Source organism: Camelus dromedarius, chromosome 29, assembly GCF_036321535.1.
Source record: "Camelus dromedarius isolate mCamDro1 chromosome 29, mCamDro1.pat, whole genome shotgun sequence".
NCBI classification, from domain to species: domain Eukaryota; kingdom Metazoa; phylum Chordata; class Mammalia; order Artiodactyla; family Camelidae; genus Camelus; species Camelus dromedarius.
In genome coordinates this window covers 22,132,971-22,159,128 of record NC_087464.1, presented here as the reverse complement: position 1 = coordinate 22,159,128, position 26,158 = coordinate 22,132,971, and the positions used below count along the sequence as shown (strand labels likewise).

Sequence of the window (26,158 nt, the reverse complement as noted above, 5' to 3'; positions counted from 1 at the left end):
AGCAAGAGAGTCAAAACCAGAAATCCAGCCCTTAACTACAAAGAGTGGTCCAGCTGCATCACCTGGGAGCCTATTAGATGTGCAGAACCTTGGGCCCAGCCCGATCTTCTGCATCAGGCCCTGCATTTTAACAAGCTCCTCAGGTGATTCGCATGCACAGTGAAGTCAGACAAGAGCTGCACTAGATGATCTTTCAGGAACTTCGGCTGAGAGAAGAAAGAAAAATGCAGTGTTAGTGAGAGCTTTTTCTTTTCAGGAGGGAGAGACTGGAGCGTGTTTGTAAACGTAGAGCAGTGGTTTGCGACCCCTGCAGCACATTAGAAGCATGTGGGGTGCTGAGGCCCCTGCCCAGAAGAATCAGGCTTGTGGTCCAGGAGATTCCAATATTCAGCGGGGCACGATGGGGAGACCCACCCCAGGGGAAGGCACAGTGCAGAAGGACAGGATGGAGATGCAGGTGTCCTCAGGTAAATGGGAAGAGATAGGGATGAAGAAATGCGAAGGAGATGATTTGGGGAAGGAGGAAAACCAGTAAAAGCAGTAAAAACAGTAAAGCAGAGATAAATGTGTAGAAGGTGGGAACCAGCAAGGAGACAGACACTTAAAGGGAATCGTACCTGAGAGCCATGATTAATCGATTGATTTCTTAAATTTTAACTGGGATATACATGATGTGGCAAAAATGAATAGTGTGACTTTAAAAACTTAAGTTGGATGGTGTTACGGCCTGCTCAGAGCTCTGCAGTATCTTCACCATCAGCATGGGAAGATGGCCTTGCTGACTTCTGGTTCTCCACTGACCTCCAGCATCTCAGGCCTTTTAGTGCTCTTTTTCCTACTGATCATATACCTGCTTCAGGGCCATTGTAATTGCTAGTCGCACCTTTGGGTTATTCTTCTTCTAAATATTCACATGACCTGCTCCCTCACGTCAGCTGGGTCTCCTCCTGTGTCCTCTCCTCTCAGAGGACTTCCCACCTCACTTTTAATCCCCTTCCTCTGAATTATTTTCTATCACTACCCAATATCATGTCATAAACCTACCTGCCTATTTGCTTAAGGTCTACCTCCTCCACCAGAATATAAGCTCCACGGGGGAAGGATTTGTCTTGCTCACAGTGGAATGCCCACCACCTGGAACAGGGAGGCACAGAGGTGATGCTTGCAAAAAGCTTAATGAGTGAATAAATGGCAGCTGCTGCTTGGTGCAAATCAAGAGGAGGCTGAGATGGAAAGGTATTGCTGAGAGTGCCTGGGGAAGGTGACTAGCCAGGGAGATTGCAAAAGAAAGATGATTAAGGACAAGCAAATGGGCATCTTCAAGGGCCAATCAAGGAGAGAGTGCGGGGTTGTAATGGCGGGAAAGACAGTAAACAGGCAGTTTTGGGTGCAGCTGAGAATGTGGTTTCTTCTCTAGACTGCCTACTCTCTTTGTGGCTCTGGGCGAGTTTGTTAATCTTTCTAAGCCTCAATTACCCTATCAGTAAAATGAGGCTGATGACCTTAGTACCTTCCACCTAACGTTGTCATCGGGTTTAAATGAGCCAATGGCCATGAAGAGCCTGGCGTGGGATAAGCTCTCAGTAATTGTTCATCACTATGGTCAATCCAAGACTGGGGGAACAGTGTGAAATGTTGCTATGTAAAAAGGTGTTTCTGTGATCCATCTAAGTCTTGTTCCAAAATGCCCTACCCAGAAATAAACCTTATGCGTTACCTTGCCCCCCACCACACACCCACATAAAAATGTCTCCGCCTTGCCAGCTCCATCACCAGCCTGTTCTCCTTTCCAGCGACTCTTCTGAGAGCTAGCGTGGGACTTGTCACAATAAGTTATACGTAAATATTTGTTGATATTCACTGCATTTCTCCCAGACAATGCTCAGGTGTTACTAGGTCAGGAAAATCTCCACGTGGAGTAGGAGATATTAGTGTCTCCGACCTCATTAGGGGAGAAACGGCTAGGTAGGAAGACGGCGCTCTTCGGGCTTTGAATCATCCATAAGGCTGGCGTAGTAAACGCAGAGGAGATTGGGTTTGGAGCTCTGGAAGTTCCCGAAAGAGCCCTCTACATCCAAGGGCGGCCAGAGGCCAAGAAAAGGCGTTGAGCTTTCGGCTCCTTTAAGAGGCGTGGCCTCTCTGCGGGCGCCGCGGGAGTGTTGGCTGAAGCTGCCCATCCGGGGGCGGGACTCCGTTGCCTGGGAGCGGAGCTGGGGGCCCCAGCGGGGGTTGCGGCGGCTGCGCGGAGGAGCGAGGTGCTTGCTGGGCCGGAGTGCGCGACGGCGCGGGGGGCTGCGGTGAACGCCGTGCAGGCCGCGCAGTTCCCAGCGGAGAGGCGCCGTCGCCATTGCCGCCTCGCTCGGTGAGCGCGTCCCGCTCGCCGAGCAGGGCCCCAGCCGACCCCCGGCACCATGGGCCAGTGCGGCATCACCTCCTCCAAGACGGTGCTGGTGTTCCTCAACCTCATCTTCTGGGTGAGTGGGGCCTGCGGGCGGGATGGGGTGAGGGCCCGGCGGCGCGGCCCAAAGGAGGCCTCGGCCGGGGCTCCGAGGGGCCCAGCGGGGACCCGGGCTCGGCCGGGGCTGGCACTGGGGGCTCGGAGGGGAAACGAATCCTTGCAGCCCAGGCGCGGAGGTCCCGGCCCTGCAGGCGCTTCGCTGGGTCCCTCCCCGGCCGAGACGGAGGCCCGGGGCGCAGAGGGCGGTGAGGGGGAAGCCTCGGGGGCTTCCGGCGGCCTCCGCGCTCGGCCGGACGCCCCCGCCGGCTGGCTCCGTGCCGGAGGCCCGGCGCTGAGAGGCTGGGCCGACACCCCCCCCGCCCCCGACTTCTCCTGGAGCAGCCTGCTGGACAGAGAGCGCTCAATGCAGATTCTTTTAGGACATCGGGCTCGAAATAGGATATTCCCGCAAGGGTCGGGCTCCGCTTCTTTGTCAGGGCCCAGACCGCCGCGGCTCCTCTGGCAGCCCCGAGGCGTGTGAGCAAACCGTGCAGACGTGCGTGGACGCTCCCAACTCGGCCGAGGGATCTTGACTTAGAGCTCTTTGTGTGTGGAGAGCTGGCTGGCTGGTTACCAGCCCAGAAAACGGAGAGGTTTCAACTTGAGAAGCCAAATAATCCTGTGACCAAGAAAATCAATCTACTTGTTTGTTCATGGCGATGGGCAACCTAGGATTATTAACCTTGGTTCAGTATGATTCAGATGTCACAAGATCTTGAAAGTGATGAGTTCACTTTCAATAAAAGGTGGCTTATGAATATTTTGGACACGCCCCCAAAGAAAGGGGTGTTTATAGCCAGTTCATCTTAGTTCAGGTCCTTATCTCACCATGGACTTTTGTAATAACCTGTGTTATTCTTGTTCAGTCTCTCCACCTGCTAGTTCATTTGGACCTTGCACCCGGATAAATGTTATTAAACATTTCCTCCCTCACATCACTTTTATTTAAGAAACAAACGACACCCCCCCCCCAAAAAAAGGAAAAAAAATAAACAAAACTTCAGCAGTAGAATAAGTTCAACCACCTTCTCCTGGTATTGCAGCTGAAGTCCTCAATCACCTTTCCTTCCTCACGATTTGACCATGTTCTTAAACATTTGCTTCTGTGTCCCGGGTTCCCAGGACACTTATTGAACATTCCCACTTTCCATACTTTGGTGTGTCCCCCATTCAACTCTTTCCCACCCACATACCTAAATCAGAAAGGATCTTTTCCTACTTAAATCCTGTCCCCCCTCCACCCACAAAGGATGAAACTTCATAATCCTGACTGCTGTAGCATAAAAGGATAATTACATACAAGGTGCTTACTACACACATGCATTGCTGTTGAGTCTTCCAGGGTATTGGAGTGATGAAAAGAATCCTGATTGATGGTACCTGGTCAGAATCGCCCAGGTGACTTGGTTTTCATGATTGCTTCTTATCTAGTTAGGGCTGCGTTTCTTAATACTTTAGTTTGACTTAGAAGCCTTTTTAAAAGGTAAAAGAGTTTTCAGGGATACCCAGATGGGAAACACTATTAGATAAGAAGATACTTAGGCATAAACTTTGCTTTGTACCCTTTACAGTTTCTTGTGATTTTTATGGGCATAACAATTTGATTTTGAAGAATAATCTGTGCACTCTTCAGGTGAACTCTAGGCTACTCAAGCTTAGAGACTGGAATTGTTAATGAAACAAAATAATGGAAATACAAGAGCCGTTTTCTTAATTAAATTTTCATTTAAAATAGCAGTTAACTCAAGTGATTACTCATGAATCTTTGGAAAATATGGTGTATGTACTATTGGCACTTAGTGAAGAAGGTTATATTGAACTTGAGTTGTGCTTTTCATAGTGGGTTCTTAAGCCAAGACTAAAGTTAAACTGTGTGGTAAAGACACCCTTTGTCTAGGTTAGTAGGATAGTAAAACATCTGTGAGCTGTGATGAGGAAGTTAAGCAGACATGCAGGGAAAAAATTGTGGCATAGAGCAGGATTAGTGCAACATACCTAATGAGGAAGCAATGTTAGGTGTGTCTCCCACCAAAGAATTAGTTTAGGGACAAACTATTGGAATATGTTGATGTTGGTAATGATAACTAACATCTAAGGGCTTTTTATACCCAGACACTGTGCTGAGCACTTCATGTGGAATATCCTTATAACAGTCCCACCTGGCAGGGAGTGGTGTGCTTACTTTACAGATGAGGACATTGACGTTTACCTAAAGTGGCATGCCCAAGGTGGGGCAGAGCCCGCCTGCAAAGCGGGGTTGCCCTGTACCCTGGAGCCTGCGGTGTTGGAGCAGAGTGTGATTTCAGATTTGGAAAGGTGAGGGAACTCTAGGGTGTGCTAGAGTCACTTTCTGTGAAACACTGATTTGAGCCTTGTTTAGAACCCACACCAGCATTTACACTACAATATTTAACTTGTCAGTTTAAAGAATTAAGTCATTAAGAGGAAGGAAGTACATAAAACAGGTGCGAACCTGTTCTCCCTGGGAATTTGTAATGCACGCTTCAATTCTGATAAGATTATTCTTATACAGTGGCCCCTTCCTGCTTTCAGTGCCTTAATACGTAAGTGGAAGAATCAGCATTCCCTACCTAGAGCATCTCTAAAGTATCTAGCTTCCCTTGGGCAACTTTAGCAAAGGTCTTTTAACTGTTGCACTGGCTCTTCATTGTTGAATGGTAATGGCTGATTGTTGATAAGTGTTAAAAGTTTAATTGCTTTGGCAACATTTCACACCTCTTAATATCTTGATATCCTGGTTCAGTTGGCAGTTTGTTCAGTGAGTGGTGATGTGGAAGAGGATATGTACTTGAATTACTTACGATGGGCATTAAATGATCTGACAGCCAAAGTTGTTAATGTTGACTTGGTTTAGATTATTTTGGACAATGTAGTCTAAGAAAGTTACTATGGAAAGGCACAGACTGAAGGGGAAACAGTGGTTTCTGAAATCCTGAGGATTGTCTTAATGGAAATGGAGAGTCCCTCACCAAATTCCAAAATATTAGGATTTGTAGCACAGAAGGTGATTTTGGACAAGTGAAAGGATGTACCACTTGGATCTCTTTGGTTTTTTTTATGGAGTGGCATAGCTTTAAATTTGTGTGTATTAGTGCTAGACCCGTGATAATTTATGGAAGACAGGAGTGTTTGATTTATGTGACTAAATTTTCAAGACTCCTGGAACAGCCATTAGCCTCTTTTATAGACTACACTTTTGTACCAAGGTCAGATAGGGTTCTTAATTAAATGGGTCATTTGATCTGACCCAGGAGGCCTCATCTAAAACAAGTTTAAATCGGTACTGTTTAATTTCAGATTTTTATTCTGGTAAATTAATTGAGTTCTTAATCAAGTCGCATGTTACACAAATTACCTTTACTTTTTCTACCCTATTTGAAAAACCAATTGGCTAGCATTTATTTTGCTCATATACGTCTTGGGCATTATAGGGGCTACAAGAGAGAGCTTTGTCCCTGCTTGTAGCATTTATAATCTGGCACATCTGTGTAGGGTGTTTTTCATCAGTATGAGAAACCATAGTAACACTATAACAGCTGTGGAGTAGGAAGTACCACAAGATCAAACACCTTTTAAATGCCTTTGGAACAACTTGGGAATGTGGCGCCTTCAGTAATCATCATTCACTTACGTGAAATACCCTTTACATACAAATTGTATTTGAAAGTCATATATAACCTTTAAATTTTATCCTGTCTTAAAAAGAAAATTTCACGTCACACTTCCCTCTGTGAATACATACAATTAAGGGTCATTGCTTTGTTAAACAAATACAACACAAATGTTTTATTATTGGTAAAATGGTGGAAAAGTAAAGATCTCTGTTCTTACAGAACTTCCTGATGGAGCGAGACAGACAAAAATATTCAAGAAAAATGTCAGATATGCTGTTTTACGCAGAGTTAAAACAAAGTGATGTGACAGAGTGACTGGGTGGGTGCTTTAGGTTAGCAAAGAAGTGTCTTCCAAGGAGGTGAAATGTAATCTGGAATAAATGAAGGAGTGGATTTTGGGAGTGATTTGGAGGAGATGGCGTCGGTTAAGACAAGGAGCAGCCTACAGGCCCTAAGGCAAGAATATACTTGGTATGTTCAGATTACCAAGAGGATGATTAACTGTATATTCATGCTTTTGTTTAAAAAATAAAAATTGTATAACAAAATATTTCAAGGAAAATCTCTTGCCACAAATCTCCATATACATATATTGTGTTTTGCAGCATACCTTACACATTTGAGTTGGGAATATGACACTTTTGAACCAGAACCTTCATCTAATATCCTGGAATTTGTTTCTCTACCTCTTGTATTTCTGTCATCATGAATGACTGCTCTGACAGAGAACGTCATTGAACACTCCTTTAGCTAACATTTTCTTTTTCATAGTTTTTCAATTCACTAGAAGAAAAGCTAACTCTGTCAGTAAGCAAGTTATGCTGTGTAATAGGAGACCTATTCCTTAACTTGTCTTTGACAGTTAGGAAAATGAATGTTTCCAGTACTGCATTCTCAGTCATCTGTCCACTGACCAAGTGCCTTGTGCCTCTGAGTAATCACTAACCAAAAGAACTCACAGCTTTGGGAACTTGAAATCGGCCCAGTGACCACATGCAGCAAAGCTCTCTTTAGTTAGCAATTTAAGGAATAGGTTATTTACTAGCTTTTTAGGATATTTATCATGCTTTGAAATTTTTTTTGAACTTTATTCCATAAGATCCAATTTAGGTTAGGATTTTTGCAGAAAATTTATTCCGCAAAATTTATACTTGTATCAAACAAATATACCTTAAAAACCATTCACTCAGTAAATGCTTATTGAATATCTGTGCTTTACCTATTTCTGAGAAATATAAAAAGGCGTAATCCATGCTTTCTAACAACTCATGGGAAGAGAGGTCAGACAGGCAAAATCATTTATTATTCCATTAAGTTTAATTTCTAGGTGCACTCCCCCCTCCCCCGTATACTCATGGACAGTCTCAAGTTTTCCTTTAAAAATGTCATCTCTTCTCTCAGTAGCCCTCAATCATTTGGTAGAGGCAATAGATGAGAAAAATTATTTGCACTGATGTATTTGTTTCTGATTTACTAAGGGGAATCTGTAGTAAATGCTAACATACTGTATTTTACATTGTCGCTGCTACTGATTGAACACATAACTTAAGCATGGACAAACTCTGAGCTTAAGCACCTCAGGTGTCTATAGTAAGAACTGACTGTTTTTACAGTTAGAGTAGGGCAGAGGGACAGAGGGTCTCAGAGAAAAATGCATGTTTAAATTCCATGCTTCTCAGATAACTCCTGGAGCCCTGCAATCTGAAAATAGCTAATCTCCTTGCTATTACAATAATTTGGCTGTGGCAGTTGGTTGATCTCCAATTTCACTGCAGCCTGAACAATTGGGTATTTCAATTGGTAGATATAAATTAGATTAAACAGAATAACTTTTAAGCTGGATAAACAATCATTATTAAAAGCCAAATACAGAAAAAGTGAAAATAGGACAGAATTGAAGACCGTGACCTTTGGAATATCATCAGAGTAATATTGGTTTAAGGGATTAAAATATTTTTTCCTTTAAGAATAATGGCAATAGTGACAGTGAAGTTGTCAAAATTTTACGCCCCCTATTAGGTTTTTTTTTAAACTTATCTCCTTGTTAGGTGTTATTTATGAAAAAAAATGAAAAGATATGCACTGAAAGGATCAGAATTTGTTTGTCAGAAAACATCAAGATGAATCAAAGCCAGGCAGACCCAAGAAAAGTGATAAACAGGGAAGACTGACAGGTGCCTAAAATATTTGAGACTGAAGAAATACCTATTTTATTTATGTTAGCAGTTAAGGACAGATCTGAGAATTCATTTGTGAAAGGACAGCAAAGCCTCAATTTCAGATATAGTTTTAAATATTTACTTTTCTGATTATGCAAATATTTTAAAGAAGACACTAAAACGTATTTTTGAAAACAAACATAATCATAATTCTACCCTGAGAGACAACCATTATTAACATTTTGATGTTTTTAAAAAATGTCTGCATGTAAGTGTGTTTTTCTCCTAGCATACTACAAACATATTAAATTATGCTTAAACATATTTAAAGGCTATAATGCAAGTATATCTCTGGATGCCAGGGTTTTTTCTTTTGTTTTTGCTATTATAATTTTGTTATAATATAACATTTTGATGAATATACCTTATACAAATCTTTGTTTCCACCTGACTTACTTCCTTAAGGATGAATGCCTAGAAATGCGGTGAGTAGGCACAAAAGCATAAATGCTGAGGCTGATAGTGTGTTGCCAGATTGCTTTCCAAAAAGATTTTCTGTGTTAATCTCTACTCCTGAGGGGTCTTATGTCTGTGCCCTCACATCTTTGAATACTGCTTGCCGTTATCATTGACCAGTTTGTTAGACAGAAAGTGATACCTTAATAGCGTCAGAAATTCTTGGTTAGAGTAGCTTTAACTTCTGAAAGAGAATTTAAAATCTTTGGAATAGTCTTTTTTTCTTCCTTGATAAGAGAGACCATGAAATATGGAGACACTGGACTTGGTAAAGGAGTGATTGTGTTTAATGATATGAAGGATTTCATCAGAATAGGTCAGAATTGAAACAAAGTATGTGTGGACTAGAGAATATTATGGTAAGTAATGCTGAAAAATTTAAGGTGATTTTAAGACACTTGTGGTAGAGTTTGGGGAATCTTTCAGAAACGTACTGTGTAGAATTATCAGTGGATTACTCGTAGGAGAGAAGTGAGTTACGTAAAACTAATATGCCTGCACAGGAAACTGAGTTAAATGTTAAAAGATACGTGTAAGATGACTTTCTGCTGCTGTTTGTCTTTTGTCTCCTTTTTGAAATCTGCGTTCTTACAAAGTCTAGAGTATGAGTGGTTTTTGCCAGGCCTTTTCTTGACTGTTTTTTCTCCCAGCATTCCATTCTTTTCTGCTTTACCAGTTGATTGTTGGAGGCAGAAATCTCTCCACAGTAGCAGTTCTCACAGACAAGAAGAATTTGTCACTCTGCTTTTAGCTGAATGACTTCAGATGGTCCCCTCATCTTTACACCGTCCTGATTCTTGCCAGTTCTGCACGTGGATCCATGGCTGCTATGTACCACTGCAAGAAAGTCAGATGTGCCTTCACCCACATGTCCTGTGGGATGCTTCCACCGTCATTTCCATTTAGGTACACTTTTCACAGCAGAGCTGTTTTAAGTCCTAGCTTGTAACAGGTCACATTTAATACTGCCACATTCCAGTGGCAGCTTTCACCGTGGTTGATGTGCCCCCTTGCATTTCATATTCCTTAGAAAAGAATTTAGTAGTTTTATCATTTCATCATCTTTCAGAGGATTTGAAAAGTACAAAACCAAAACAACTGATTTCTAAAACCAAAACACTTGTTTCTAAACTATAGAAGAATCAACCTTATGTAAGAATGAAATCTCTCATTTTGAAGGGGCTTCACATTGGTGTGTAAGCAGTGGAAAGGTAAAAAGGATGAGGTGAGGCATCATACTTCTGTAACTCGTACTTCTGTTTTCTTATAGGTAGCTTGGTTTTTAGTGGGACAGCTTGGTGTTGTGCAAAAACTCTCCTAAAAGTTTTGAAATTCTGTGACTTAATTTAGAGCATGAGCTTATTAAAAAATAAAGAAGAATGGCTTTTTAAAAAATTCTTTTTTCTGTAGTTTCGGCTCTTCCCTTAAATTCCCCTTCACTTCTTTGTAAAAAGGATACATATTTTTAGTATACTGTCCTGGCACAGATCCTCCTCATAGGCGCCGATTTTCTCAGCGTTGACTAAAGCATTCCAGCTGCTTCCAAGTTCTACATTTCAGCCCCTCTGGTGTTGCGCCTCCTCCCCCTGCTGCAGCTGCTTTGTTGGCAAAGCCTGGATCCTTTGATCGTCCCAATCCCAGCATGACCCTTCAGGAGAAGGGTTTAACCCTGGTCACCTTGTAGCCTTTCTAATAGCCACAACTCCTATATTAAAAATATGCAAACTACAAAGTTACTAGTTAGGAATTACTTATTACCTTACTTCCATTTACCATACAAGCCCTACCTCTATTTTTCATCCTAATGGTTGAATTTCATGAAAGTGATTGCTTATTGCTGTTTTTAGGTCTTTAGCTGTTGTTTGGACAACTTCTCTGTTTTCGAAGTAACTGATCTCATTTCGTAAGTTGTTTATTATACAACTTATATCAAGCACTATACATACATGTCATTAAAATAAGAAAATTTTGAAGTTATCTTCAACTTAGGAAACAGCCTCTATTTACAAGTAATTTGACTTATCAGCAGTCAGTGCAGTTTCTGCTCTGGTTGTATACAACCAGTAAGTTGCTTCCCTCTGTATGTTGTCAAAATAGAAGTGTTATGTTATGTTCTCAACTCTGCTGTGGGAATTGGATGTGGACTGGTTTGCAGCCTGGGAAAAGAAACTGCTTTCGAGTCCATTAGAAAAGGATAGGCAGCTTTGCAGACGGCTCCCCTCTAGCCTTCCACCACGTTCCTCTCTGTCTGGAGGACGGCAGCGCTGGGGCCATTGCACTTGGCCCCGTTCCCAGGCAGCACCAAGTGTGAGTCTCACAGGAATCTCTTTAGGTTGAAAACTCATCGTTTGTATTTAAAATGCGAATAGTTCTTCAATGTCCTGTGCTGCAGATTAATTGCTGAGTACATATATCTTCCAGTTTTATCTTGTTTTCATTCAAATTTATGTCATTTAAAATCTCATTTACTAAAAATGGAATTCATTTTAATTCAAGTCTTTTAAGAAATGAAGATGGCCTATTAAGAAAAGCCAAGAATCCAAAGGAGAGACAACTAGTGAAGACAAACTGGACCGAATTTGATTGCTTCATATTTAGGATTTCTTCTAATTGAATTTCAGGACTTAAAGTATTTACTATAACAAAGTGTGTGTGTACATATGTGTTTGTTTATATATCACAAATACGTAGTCAAGAAAAAGTAGTGCTTCGTAAGAGTGTTAAGTATTCCATATACTTCTGTAATTAATGCACCCAAACTGTTAAGTTGTGTCTCCTTTCCCTGTCTTAGACCTTCCTTCATCCCATAATAATATGCCACCAAAGTTAAGTCAGTGAATTCTGAGGGCCTTTGAACAGGCACAGTTGTGATCAGTGAAGCATTGATAAACTAATGTATTCCAGATGTGATGGCCATCAGGAATTCAGTAAGCTGGATAAGTTGCCAAATCTTGTTTGAATAGTGAACTAAAAGCTATAAATATTGAACTGAAGAGAAACAAAGCAAGATACAGACCAAAGCTTATAGAGATGGGAGGGCAGTTTCAAGGGAAGAGATGAGATGAAGTGTACTCAGTGGGTTTTGAGTGGTACCTGGCCTGCTGTGTGCCAAGCACTGTTCGACGTGCTGGATGAAAGACAGATGGGCAAAGTTTGTGCCTAAAAGGCATTTTGAGACATACATACTTAGAATCACAACAGTTGTAATGAATGCTTTGTAAGAGTTATGTAGGGGGTGATTTGTGATGAAGGGCACCTAATCCAGCCTAAAATGGTCAAGAATAGCTTCCAAAAGGAAGAGATCATGCTGTACTGTATCTTAATGGGTGACAGGGCGTTCTCAGGCAGATGAAGAGAGGACATTCCAAAGCAGCAGGGGTGAAGAGGTGAGAGAGCACGTGATACATTGGGAAATAAGAGTCTTTTGTTGTTCAGGGTGCGTGAGAGAGAATGGAGTCTGAGGCTGCAAAGGAGGGAGGAACAGATTGGTTTATCAGGGGCCTTATTTGCCTCTTCCTGATTTTAAACAAGCTAATGGCTTGATCTGGTTTTATTTTTAACAAAAATAACTGGTCATATAAAGAACACATTATTAAGGGACAGAGAAGGCCAGCAAGTAAGGTTTAGGGTGAACAGCGGTAGGGCCCAAATTAAGACAGGAACTCTGCAGTGGGGTTGAAGAGAAGTAACTGTCTTCAGGTCATGGTTTGGAAGTAAACCTGGAGGAGGTGGGTGGTGGGATGTAGAGGTGGGTCAGAGAAAGCACAGAGCAACTCGCAGGCATTTGACGAGAAAATGTCACTGTGGTGCCATTGCTGTGAAGTACGGACTGTGAGGGAAGATTAGAAGGAGTGGGCAGGAAGGCAGAGTTTGAGGCCGATTGAGGGTGAGGTGTCTGTGGAACTTCCAGATCGGGATGTGTAGTTCTGAGATAACGGCTTAGGTAGAGAGCTACAGTGGCTGGTGAAGCCGTGGCTGGTATCACCCGGGGAGAGCCTACAAAATGAGAAGGGGCAAAGATAGAACCCTGAAGATCACTAGCATTTCAGTCTGTAAGGAAGAGTCCACGAAGAGGATGAGAGGAACCCTGAGAGAAATCGGAAGAAAGCCCTCAGTGGGGACTCCTGCCAGCCAGATGAGGAGAGTTTGAAAAGAATATGGCTTTTTTTTTCAGTTGCCCCTATGATTCTAGTTGTCTTCTCTTCTTAAAAAGTTCATGTTATTAAAAGAAAATCAAGTTACTTTATCAACTTTACATAAATGGGATCATTTTCTTCCAGATCTGAATAATTGTACTGGCCTAGTGTCTGAATGATCCTGCTGGCCTCCTGTTGATGCCCAGCTTGCAGGGTCCCGCAGGCTTGAGAAGTAAACTGAGTTTCCAGGTTGAGAGGAGTTAATGATACTTCCAGTAACATCGTGGAGGCTCTGTTCTAGTTTGAAGATTAGTGATTTATGTGTTAAGTTTTAAAGGATGGTGAAATAATTCTTTTCATGTGAAAATCTCAAAGTGCTCTACAAATGACAGTTCATTAGACCAAATGGTTTAACACATACACATGTGTTTGCTCATTCACATGAAAGTAAGTGGCACTGGGCTGTCGCGCTGTGCTGGTACACGGTGATAGCAAAGTCGACAGCGGGAAGAGCAGAATGTATGTAAAACTCTGCAGCTGGAGCGTGGTGTCTGGGGCAGCAGCTGTTCCGTGACTTTCTGCGTCCACTTTCCCTTTAAGTGCTTTGAAGCCTTTTTTCTCAGAGTGTAGTCCATGAACCAGCAGCTTCAGCATCACCTGGGAACTTGTTGGAAAAGCAGACTCTCAGGCCCCAACCCTAGACCTACTGAACCAGAGTCTGCAGTTCAGTAAGGTCTTCAGGTAATTCCTCTTCACATAGTTTTTGAAACATGATTCTAAAGAATAAAGAGACCTAAAGAGTTCACAGAGTTCTTTAGTAACTTGGCCCTCTAGCTTTACCATTTCACAGTCTCAGCTAGGACAGCAGAAGTTTTTAGAAATGTGTATCATGGTGACTGGTTACTCTTTCCCCAAAGCGGTAGGGATTATAAATGCAGATTCTGCAGTCAGATTGCCTGTGTTCAGATCCCGGCTCTGCCGCTTGTCCTGATTTCCTCGTTTGTTGGGGGCAGCTGTGATGCGCAAAGGCGCCCCCCGCCACTGATCTGTACTGGACATGTAATTGAGCTACACGTAGGCCTTGGGGAGAGGGGGGGTGTTTTCATTCTTGTCATCAGTTTTACTTACTGGATTCATGGTTTCTTGGTCCTCGATGAACCAGCAATTATTGAAAGGTAGATGGAGTTTGGAAAATTTTTCAACTTTAGGAATGTTCTTACTAATGAGTAATAGGAGGGTTGTTGGCTTCACCTGAAAAAGTCTACAAGTAGATTCGAGTGATGGAAAATCTCATTGAATTATAACATGCTAAGAAATAGTGGGGATGTTTACCAGCAGGGGTGGAGAATTTTACGAGCGCCCTGACCTCGTTTTCTACAGGGAGCAGCTGGCATTTTATGCTACGTGGGAGCCTATGTCTTCATCACTTACGATGACTACGACCACTTCTTTGAAGACGTGTACACTCTCATCCCCGCCGTGGTCATCATAGCTGTAGGAGCCCTGCTTTTCATTATCGGGCTGATTGGCTGCTGTGCCACGATCCGGGAGAGCCGCTGTGGACTTGCCACAGTAAGTGAGCGCTTTGCTGAGCGTGTGCGTCATTTTCTTTGTGGGAATATTCATTTGTGTGAGTTGCTTGAATTGAACATGAAACACCATGTTCTCTTGGACTCCTATAATTAGAACAGAATTAACATGTGTCTTAAACTTCCAGCAGTTATTTCAAATAATTGCTTTTTATCAAGAGAGTATTCAGAGCTATTTTTTCATTTGTATTTAATTTTTGACAGTGTTTCCTTACATTTTCTTTACAGTTTGTCATCATCCTGCTCTTGGTTTTTGTCACAGAAGTTGTTGTAGTGGTCTTGGGGTATGTTTACAGAGCAAAGGTATGTCGTCTACTGTAATTTATTTGTTTTAAAAGGGGGTTTAAGTGTTTCAAGTGAAATAGAGCAAATTCATCTTTAGAGTAAACATTTTTTTTTGCTTTGCTTCAGTTTAGCCACTGCTTTAAAACTCTAAAGTTAATGAGAAATTACTTGTTAAGACTTCTAGTCTCATTTAATACAGCAGGTTTGATTGTACTTCTGTTCTAGTTTGTAGGTATTTAGTTTTCTTTAAATGACTTCAGAATGATCTAGAAATGAAAAGTTGATCAGCTGAGAAGTTTTTCCAAATTTCCTCAGCCCATAGTTTCCCTATATAGATTCCCTGATTTCTGTTTTAGAAGAACTAAGGACTTCATTTTCCATTGCCTCTTTTTTAAAAAAAAAAAAAAAAAAAAAGCCTTGGTCCTGGACGTGGAACCCAGAGATGGAGAGTTGTTATCTTACCTTCCCGCCCTGTCCTGGGGGACAAGGGAACCTGAGGGACTCGAACCCCGAGGCAGCTGTGTTGGCCGCCCCCTCTTGCCCCTCTTTCCTCTTTTCTGGGCATTTCTTCTTCTTTTCTTTCTCCTTTCCTTTCTATTTTGCCTATTGTTGTTTTCTGTCTACAGTACCCTTAAGGCTGAACAGGCTGCTTTAAATTAATTAATTTGAGTATAAATATAGAGCCGTTATAAAGACATAGTAGAGTTCTTCTCACCGTAACTTACGGTTTTGAGTCAAAGGCATATTATGCAAATTTAATACTCAGCCATTGCTATGTAAGGTACCAGGCAGCTATGCCAAAAAGATAATGCAGTGTGTTATGCCCCTACCCATGACCTGGTTATCAGTTTTATAATTTTACAGCATCACTGATACAAGTACCACATAGGTCTGATTATCTCAGAAGGGTAAGGAGAATCTGGTGCAAGCAAATGTTATTAAGTGACGCTTTAGTTGTTACTCTAATAATTGGCAGCGGTGCGTTATGAAAAGTTTATTTCCTGTCTCCTCACTCACCTACATTGAACTGCAGCTTTTTATAAAGCGCCACGTCCAAGGACTGATTTTTTTTTTTTCACCTGTTGATTACTTTTGCCAATTCTAAATAAATATCAAGTAAAATGGAAATAATGTTGCTATTTGTCCCAAAAATATCTTGTAGAGGGCTTTTTAAGTTGTTTAATTTTTACCTCCTTTAGGAAAGGAAAGTGAATAGATCTTCTGAGAACCCACTGAAAACCTCCTTAAAAAAGAAGGTGGTCCATTTGCAATTTAGGACATCTATCTCAAGGCCCAACTGCTTTCTCCCTCTTTAATAAATTGGTAGTCTGCCATCTTGCACACAGCTTCTCTTTGCTTTTAATCCATGTGATATAGGATGTCTGAAGTTTTACCTGAATCTATTCAGGGCAGGAAGGGAGAAAACTTTTTTCTTACAAGAAATTCGCAGATATATCTGGCCACTTTGCATATGTGCCATTAGGCATTTTAGCTGGCGCCTTGACTAATGTTACTATTACCAATATTTTTGAGGGACTGAATTCTTTATTTTGACTCAGGTGGAAAATGAGGTTGATCGCAGCATTCAGAAAGTATATAAGACCTACAATGGAACCAACCCCGATGCTGCTAGCCGGGCTATTGACTATGTACAGAGGCAGGTGAGTTCTCTTGAGGCTGGTTTGTTTTTGAGGACCAATCGCTGTTGAGTCAACATTAAACTTAACTCTGTTACTATGTAAACTAGCCATACACCTTTACAGCCATGGTTAGCTTCATGATTGTGTCCAATATTTTTACCTTCACCCTTGAAAAGTTTTTTTCCACCATCACCTCCTAGTCAAAGCCAGTTAAGAGGCACCTGACTTTTCCCCAAAAAATAATTAGCTAGAGCTAATGGAAGAGAAGTATGTATGTCACAGGAAAGTTGGAAATCCACATGGACTTCAGAGGAGGTGAGACGTTTTCATATACCTTTAGAAAGCAAGACCAGAAAAGGTACCAGACAAGACTGTGAAAGGAAGGAAGGAAGGAAGAAAGGAAGAAAGAATTGTTATGGACAGTATGAACATACATGAAGGCACGGAGAATCTATAGTAGATCTTCGTACCCATAAACCCACTTCAAAAATTCAGCTTTTTGTCAATCTTGTTTCATATATTACTCCCGCATATCTTTAAAGTAAATCCCAGACATTTCAGACAAAATATTTTAAATACTTTGTCATTAGAAATAACATTTAGCTCAGAATCAGATGTTTACCAGGTAAGATGTGAAGGTTTTTCTTAGCTGTAAACGGCCCCTTGTTCACAGTGTGCTTTTCATATGGAGGTTCTGGAGCCCCTGGTTACATGTGGCTATTTAAATTAAAACTAAAAATTCAGTTCCTTGGTCACACCAGCCACATTTTAATTGCTCAGTAGCCTCAGGTGGTTAGTAGCTACCATACTGGGCATACAGCCGGAGGACACGTCTGTAATTGCAGGAAGTTCTGTTGGACATCCCTGGTCTGGAGGAGCTTAAAGCTCTGCAGCGCAGGGAGCTCCAGAGTTCAACACGGACTATGTGTTTTGTGGGGAGTAATCTCTGTTTTCTTTGTTAGCTGCACTGTTGTGGAATTCACAACTATTCAGACTGGGAAAATACAGACTGGTTCAAACAAACCAAAAACCAGAGCGTCCCTCTCAGCTGCTGCAAAGAGACCGCCAGCAGTTGCAATGGCAGCCTGGCCCACCCTTCTGACCTCTACGCTGAGGTAGGCTCAGTGTCTTGGCCAGCACTTGAATCTGGCCTGGTAACCTGTCTTTCTCTGTGAATTATCTCTACCTGGAGCTCTATTTTTACTTGTCTTTGATGCCATTTAATTTTACTATAAATTACTTTCAAATGTGTTTTCTTCTTTTTCCCTCTATTAGTTTCTGTCATTTCCATTTCTGCCAATAAGTAGAAGTACGTGACCTTGCAGCTTTCACTTCTAAAACAGACTAACGAGGATGACTTTGGGTGTTTCAGGGCTGTGAGGCTCTAGTTGTGAAGAAGCTGCAAGAAATCATGATGCACGTTATCTGGGCAGCGCTGGCCTTTGCGGCTATTCAGGTGAGCACAGCTAGGCAGGGAGCTCCATTCACCCTCCGATGTCAGCCCTGAATGGTTCTAATCACTAAGTGCAGTTAATCTTCGTGTATGTAGATAACTTGGAAGTGATTAAGGTACCAGACACCAGTTTCCAACATCTTCCATTTCCTGTCTCTAGACAGACCCAGAACGGTCCCAGAAACCAGAGATGGGGGTGGGGGGAGCGGACCATGTATGAGGGGACTCCTTGTCTTACTTTCTTGACTTAGTGAGTGAGTGACCTGTTCAAAATGCAGACTGTTGTCATGATGTATTCTTGGAAGGTATTTTAGTAGAACTTAACAGAATCTTTTAAAAAATCGAACTTCTTTAGTTTGGAAATGGAAAGCTTTACTTTAATCATTTTAAATTTCTCCTTCCATTTCTTGTTTTTCTGTCTTCAAGGGTTTTTATATGCTCATATACATAAATCAAGAACTAACACTGCGCTAGTCTCTTACACGAATAGGAACAGTTTTATTGTTCTACAAAAAAGACCTTTAGGTAAAGACTGAGGTGGTAACCTCTTTTATATTTGTGGACTTAGTTTTTTCAGACAGACTGTCATCAAGAAGTCTGTGACACCACTTGACATTATCTGGAAATGTACCATGTCTTTGCTGGCAGCTGTGGGGACTTCTCCCAGCTCCTACGAGTGAAAACAGTCTTTTCTCCTCTTAATAATAGCTTGTACAAAGTAGTTGGTAATTGTTTAATTACCTCTCACTTTATCAAAAAAAAAAAAAAAACAAAAACCTCACACATCCTTTAGCCTCCATTCCCACCTAAAAATACAAATAAGAAAGATGGCTCTTTTTCTGCCCACTGTAACTGCCTATATTCTTAGTTTCTCAGATGTATACACTGTTCCCTAAGAATTCTGTTAGAGGAATATTACAACTATTTGAGAATGACTGAAAATCATTTGCATCAGATCTAGTTCTCAGTGTTCTTCCGTGTTCTTTTAACATGTTCTTGAAACATGTTTCAGGTCTAGAGAAACTATTTTAAGAAAGTGTTGCTATTTTTAATTGTTAGATAAACCAATGTAGTTGCTAGTTTACATGTAAATTGTTTGGATTGTCTGCTCTCTGTGTATTTGAACAGAAACTAGTGTATTTAATGGGAAGTGCCATTTAAAATGGCAAAAGGGAGATTGTTTACTTTGCTGGTATTCAAACAGCGCTGAAATGATTAATTAAAAAGCCTAGTTCTTTGTTTGCTATGGTCTCTGCCCTTCTAAGCGTTTACTTTGTGGTTCAGCATAGCAGTAATCTGTTGATCAGCAGGGATGTATTTCGTATTTTCATTGTGCAGACACATTCATTTAGCTAAAACTAATGAAACATGAGGGCGGTCTCTTTCCCAGGTGAAATCCTGATCTGTGCATTTTTAATGATTGTATGTGTGGTAATAAAGCTGCATGTGTTAGCACATAGCAGAAAATCTTTAGACTTGTATGGTGCTTGTGATCATGAAATATGCGACGTGTATATAGAAGACTGATGAAAATCAACACTTCAGATACGTCCCTCATGTAATTAAGCTTATTATTAATGAGCCAGATACTTCCTCAGTAAAAATTTTTGCGGGGGGGGGCTAATAAATATTCTTCTAACTAGTCTTTTAAATATGCCTTCTCATATGCATTTTATACTTAAATCATCCTGACAAGTAATGGCTGATAAAGCTTTGATGTTTTCAGTTCAACAGAACTAAGTCAGAGCTTTTACAGACTCAAAACCTAGTGGTTTTGAAAATTAAAAAGTGTTTGTTTTAAGGGGAAAAACATCCATTTGAAATGAATTTTTAAATAAGTTTTCTTCTTTCTTTCTTTCTCTCTTTTTTTTTTTTTAAGGAGTACCTGTAAATGTTTAAACTTTTGATATTCAAAATCTGACGTAGGTTGGTTGCCCTGGGTGTGGAAAACCTGAGCAAAGGCAGAAACAACTCAAAGATGAATGAGCTCTTGTGCTTGTATACCTATCCTGAGAGAAGGAGCTAAAAGCATACTTGGAGATTGTCCAGTCCCTGTTCCCTTTGCTTTAAAGACCATGAAAATGAGGGAGAGCAAGGATAATGTGACTTAGGACCATCTCTAGAGCTTGAACCCCCGTCTCCATGTATACTCTGCCTCCAATTACAAATTTAAGAATTAAGATTCTGAAAAGGTGAAATTCTTAAATTCTGTTATGAAACCTGACAGTTAATTGACACTTGAGCTGGATAGAATATACCGTTTAATAGCATTGAAATATTATTAGCACTTCCCTTCAGGTTCTAAAGTGGGAAAGCTCTTAAGAGCTATCATAGGAAATTGAGTTTCAAGTAATGGTAAAGACTGAAAGATTTCCGCTGTTGTGAGTATCAAAGCTGTTTAAGCATTGTCTCATTTGGTTTTGAGTGTGATTTGTGATACTGTTAAGCCACATTTTATTGATGTTCTGAGGCATAAAGATTAATTTAATAAATTTTCTCATAAGCTTAATTTATCAATAAAAATCTCTAGTTGTCGGTCACCTGTGGGCCCTGTGGGCCAGCCTGGCCCCTGCCTCTCTTTGTGTGTGTGTTGTCCGTCACTACCCTTGTGTTACAGTGGTGGAGTTGAATAGTTGTGACAGAGACCAGTTTTGTCTCTTGGTTCGCAAAACCTAAACTATTTTCTTTATTGCCCTTTATGAAATACTTACCCAACCTTGCTCTTTCTAGTCTTGTTAAGTGGCCTGAGTTTGGGTAGGACCAAAATGATCAAGAAAGGAAAATCTGAAAAATACTAGTTAATTATTGTAACAATTTTTGAATATAAGAGAATGAGATTTAAAAATTTTTGCTACAACCATTTTCCTATTTATTGATCAGCAGGATATTTCATTTCTTTGAGGACAGCCAGCCTTTAAAATGAGCAGATTATCAACTATGAATTTTATATTTCAAAGGTCTGGTCATAATAATAAAATCTAGGTTTTGATTTGGCAAGCTCTTAAGTATCAGCTGTGGGTAAGGCTCTCTAGAAAGGCAATACGGGAAAAATGGGAACTGTCAGTCTTTGGAGTCTTTCAACATTGGCATGTCCTTAATAGGAAGTGATCAAGAGCAAAATTTCATAGAGAACTGTTTCCCAAGGCATGTTCCTTTTTTCCTGGTCTGTGTTCCAGGTGTGAAGGAGACTGAAGCTGCTATTTCCTTCCTGCTGCTTCTGAGTACGAGTTATTCATTAAAATGAGTTAAAGGACATGAGTGACTAGTGCTTCAGGTTGGGCCCAGATAGTTAAAATCAAGTGGCTTGATTCTGACAGTCTTTTTAAAAAATATGCCAAGTAATTCTTTCTTAAAAACATAAAAACCGAAGCTTGGGAATCTAATTTTTGAGTGGCTAAATTTGGGAGGTGGGGATTAATCTTAATTGTTGACTTCTTGAAAATTTCTCAGTTGAAAAAAACCCATTTGATGACTTTTTTTTTCAAATGATACAAATTTTGTAAAAGATAAGCATCCCTCTCAAGTCTTGACCGCAGTTCTCCAGTGTCTCCCTGTGGAGGCAACCGCTGTTCCCAGTTTCCTGTATATCCTTCCGGAAGTAGTTTGTGGTTAGACAAGCAAATAAGTATTTTTTATGCAGATAGAAGCTTATAGGATGCAATTTTCTACCTTTTTTTTTAAAGAAAGAAAATTAAGATAATTGTATGCGGCCTCCAGTTTTGAGAAATAATGCAGACAGAGCCCTTGTGTGCTTAGCCCAGTTTCCCCAGTGGTAACGTTTTGTCAGACTGTTGTGTATCACAGTCACGATACTGGCATTGATATAATTCACTGATTTTATTTAGATTTCTCATTTCTGTGTGTGTATTCAATTCTGTACAGTTTGTCCTGTTTGGTTCTTGTATCTGCCACCACAATCAAGATACTGAACAGTTCCCATGCCAGATCCTGCCTGGTGGGATTGCGGCTCTGTTACAACTGCACCCACCTCCCTCCCAGGCCTCCTCCCCAACCCCCTGGCAGCCACAAGTTTGTCCTCCATTTAAATGTTATATAGGTGGAATCATATGGTATATAACCTTTTGTACCTTCTTTAAAAACAAATTAATATGTTACTGTGGCTGCATATTGTATTCCAATTTTTGAACATACTTCATAATTTAATTTACATTCATGGGCACTTATGGAAGTCTTGCTGTTACAGAAATGCAATTAGTGAATATCCTCTGTATATGTGCAAAGTCTACAGCAAAAATCTCTAGCCATGAAATTGAGGCATCAGAGAATACGGATTACTTTTTTGATAGGTATTTCTAAATTTTTCTTAGGAAAGGGTGTGCAGTTCCAATTACCTTGTATAACAATACCTACTTCCTCATAACACCACCTACATAGTGTATCATAGCACATTTTAATCCTTGGTAGTTTATTTTAAATCACCACTTGCCTCCGTATTCAGTAATCATTTTTTTTTGGCAGTTGCTGGGTGTTACATTTGGACTAAGTGCAGGTTAGTTCTCATGACTTGAATATTGCAGGAGAAGGTTTCATTGCAAGGAGTCAAACTGGACTTAAAATACTTGTGTGATATTTTAAAATCTGTTGTTGGAAATGTCAGTAATCATTGAGATTTTAGTATAGCGGGGCTTTGGAAATGGGCCTGTAATACTTAGTGATGAGATTTGCGCTATAAGAAGTTATTGCATAGCACTTAATATTCTTAGACTCATTCCCACGCATGAGTAGCGTTTTATCAAGCTTATTGAATTGTTTTTAATCAATAGAAGTTGATTTAATTGAAATTAAAGTCAGGAAAGAAAGGATCCTTATTTCAGACCCCATTTTGAGAATGCTGACTCCTTCAGTAGAAGTTAACCAACAGGAAAGAATGTGAGGAGTTGGGGATGCGAACAGAGATCTTTTCCCCAAGCAAATCAGTAATTTGTGAGCTTAGCATTTTTATTGCTCAGTTTAACATTGCCTGGGAACATAATTGTGTTTGATTTTTATAGCTGTTCTAAGAATGTTTTGATGTACAGTGAATGGAAATATATTTCTTTAGGAATTAGATACTAAACATGTCAAGAATTGGCTTAAGATATTTAGTAAACTTTCAGTAATACTTGCTTTTAAAATGTGTTTAAGGTGCTTTGCATTACTAGCATTCAGCAAATATTGATATGCTGAAATGCGTGGATTCAGGCAGCAGGGGTATATCCTGAATGGGTAGAATCTAGGCTAAATCAGGGCAGAAATTGGAGTATGTGACTTTATCATGGAGGATTCACATTAAGGACATCTTTTTTCTCTGTATGCTTGTGTCATTAGTGATCTTCCACTTCAAACTTTGAAGGTCTGTTTATGGATTGGGAACGTTTTATTGAAATGAGATTGACCCCATATGTACAGAGGGCCCTGCCTTTTAAAGTCAAATAACTGAGACCTTTCACTGTCAAAAGCTAGAGCAGCAAATTAATTTATTCTTAGTTAGCTCTTTGGTAACTGTTTATATTTTGTAAGAAGCCAGGTCAAAAATTCTAGAATCGTTTCTCTTTAATCCGACTTAATCCTCTTGCTTATCCAGAATAACATGGCATGACTTTATTACGATCCCAGTTTGCTACCACAGAAGGATTAGGGTTTATTAAATAAAATGATGAAGGAAGGGTGACCTTTAAAAAGTAGTATGTATGTAATACCACAGAGCCAAACCTGCATTTCAAAAAGAGTAAATAATTGTGAAACAGAAACCCTCAAACTACACTTTTTGGCATCAGGATTGGTTTTCCCCCATAGGGCTTCTGGGCTGTTCTGGGCTTTTCTCTTTCTGGATTATTATAAAGCCTATGTTCCCCAAATCCAGATGCCTGAAAAGACCACCATTAAACTTCTTCAACATACATAGTCTTGATCATTCTACTTCCTAGACCTTTGCTGTCCAGTATGGTAGCCACTGCTCAGATATGTCTAAGTTTAAATTAATTTTAGTAAAATTAAAAATGCAACGTCTTAGTTGGACTAGCTACATTTCAAGTGCTCAGGAGTCACATGTAGCTAGTGGATACCATATTTGACAACTCAGACAGGGAATGTTTCCATCATTGCAGAAAGTTCTTTTGTGCAGCACTGCCCTAGATTGAGAGTGGGGATGGCTGGAGGAAGAGCCTTGCTCCTCTGCTGGCTTCACAAATTATTCTTAGATGTGAGGCAGGGAAGCTAAAACTTGGTACTTCGTTCCTAAAAAGATAATGTCTTTGTTAGAATTTGCTTTCATTACTGTTAGTGCTGTTTTGGTAATTTGAGAGTTTTGAACTTTGGAACAGTTCATTACCAGCAGAGAAATACACACTTGCTCTGAGGGTTTTCAGCCTTTTTTTTCCCCATTGCTGTTTTCTTTCCACAGCTGCTGGGCATGCTGTGTGCATGCATCGTATTGTGCAGAAGGAGTAGAGATCCTGCTTACGAGCTCCTCATCACCGGTGGAACCTACGCATAGGAGAGAACTCAAGCTTGAGCTTTTTAGTCTTGTTCTGGTTTGGAAAGTGAATTGAGCAGGTCCACTGCTGTTGACCTTCTGAGTTCATTTAGTTAAAGCACACATACACAGGTGTTGGACAGAGCAGCTTGGCTCTTCACGTGCCCACCTTCTTACCTACCCACCTATGACTCTTTTCCTCTCTCCTGGCTGACTCTCCATGCCCGTAAGTGTTGAAGTACGGGGGTAAATGTTCTAACCTCTGAACCGTCTGTGAGTTGCGCAGTGCGGTGGAACTAAAGGCGGACGTGGGTCTGCTTGTTTCCTCCAAGCAGTAATGGGACTGCTGCTGCAGTATCGCCGGCTCCTTCCGGTCTTCACCATGGAGAACTCTTGGCCAAAGGTTTCTGGGGGGAGGGGGAGGCAGCCAGCTGTCTGGTTAAAGTTAATACCAGATGGTGCCCCTCATCAGTGTCCTTTTAAGAAATATATACTGTAGTCCAGTAAGATAGCAACTGTACAAAATGGCTAAAATAGACTTTAGAATCATACAGTGTGTATCTTGGTTCATCTTCAAAATCAGACTGACCTTTGAAACTAGTGGTTTTTAATCAAAGCTGGCTTTTTAGAAAGAGTATAATGTATGCACTACTGTTTTAAAACAATTAGCGTGAGCGTATGCGTGTGTTTTTGTACGATTGAGCCCATTCATTGTTAAGTCTAAACTTGTTAGAAATAATGTACCCATGTAGACTAGCAAAATAGTATGTAGATGTGATCTCAGTTGTAAATAGAAAAATCTAATTCAATAAACTCTTATCACCCTCCCCAACATGTAGTTTTTAATTATTTGGAGATACTTTAATTCCAGAGCAGCATTATGATGTTTTAAATTAATTCCAGAGCAGCATTATGATGTTTTAAATTAATTCCAGAGCAGCATTATGATGTTTTAAATGTTGGTGCTGTCTGCAGTTCATTATGACTTGCATGTGTTTTAATTGTATCTGTTGCCAAATTCTAAAGGCCTTGGTATTTTAAAAGCTACAGTTGCTTTTCAGTCCAGTATATCCTATAGATACAGAGCACCTACTATGTGTGGCACTGGGGAGACAGTGACAGTGCTGTCCTTGTCTTCGGGGAATGCAGAGTCTTAGTATCAGAGACATACACAGAAGCAGATAATTTCCTTACAGTTCAGTGATTGTAGTAATAAAAGAATGAGAGCCCAAAGGAGGTGCCTGGAGAGGTCAGAGGCTGGGTGGACTTTGAGGAGAGGTACACAGGAATGTGAAATGGGATGGAGCGTGCGGAGGCCTAACTCATTGTGCCTGGGGCTTAAAATACAAGGCTGGTAAAAGAAGTTGAAGTGGCAGAGCCCAGGTCTTCTAGGGTCTTGCGTGGCATCCTGTGGAGGTAAAATCTTTTACTTGAAGGCAGAGGCAGCCACGTATGAACATGGTATTGACGCAATCAGAACTGTCATAGGCATCCCTAGGGCTGCAGAATAGGGACAGTTCAGAGGGGCTGTAACGAGGCTTCAGTGACGTAGATGTAGTATTTAGGAAAGAGCTCAAGAGCATGGAATAGGGCCCTGGTGGTAGAGGTGGTGAGTAAGTGGACTCGGGGAGTCTGGAGCGGGGGAGACTGGCAGAATTCCATCATTGATTGGCTGTGGGACAGAGAGAAGGGAGAGGAAGGAAGGAAGGAAGGAGTCCAGGATGAGTCTCAGTTGTCTGACTCAGTCACCTGGGGAGACAGAATTAGTTGCAG

The 26,158-nt window shown here is 40.8% G+C and overlaps 1 protein-coding gene across 1 annotated transcript; it reads left to right on the top strand.

The window, feature by feature from the left end:
* The first annotated feature begins 2,128 nt into the window (after positions 1-2,128).
* Positions 2,129-25,217, top strand: TSPAN3 (tetraspanin 3). Its single transcript, XM_010977845.3, has 7 exons — positions 2,129-2,474; positions 14,324-14,515; positions 14,761-14,835; positions 16,377-16,478; positions 17,420-17,572; positions 17,830-17,913; positions 24,314-25,217. The coding sequence occupies exons 1-7, from the start codon at positions 2,412-2,414 to the stop codon at positions 24,404-24,406; spliced, it is 762 nt and encodes a 253-aa protein (XP_010976147.1). The 5' UTR covers positions 2,129-2,411; the 3' UTR covers positions 24,407-25,217.
* The last annotated feature ends 941 nt before the right edge of the window (positions 25,218-26,158 follow it).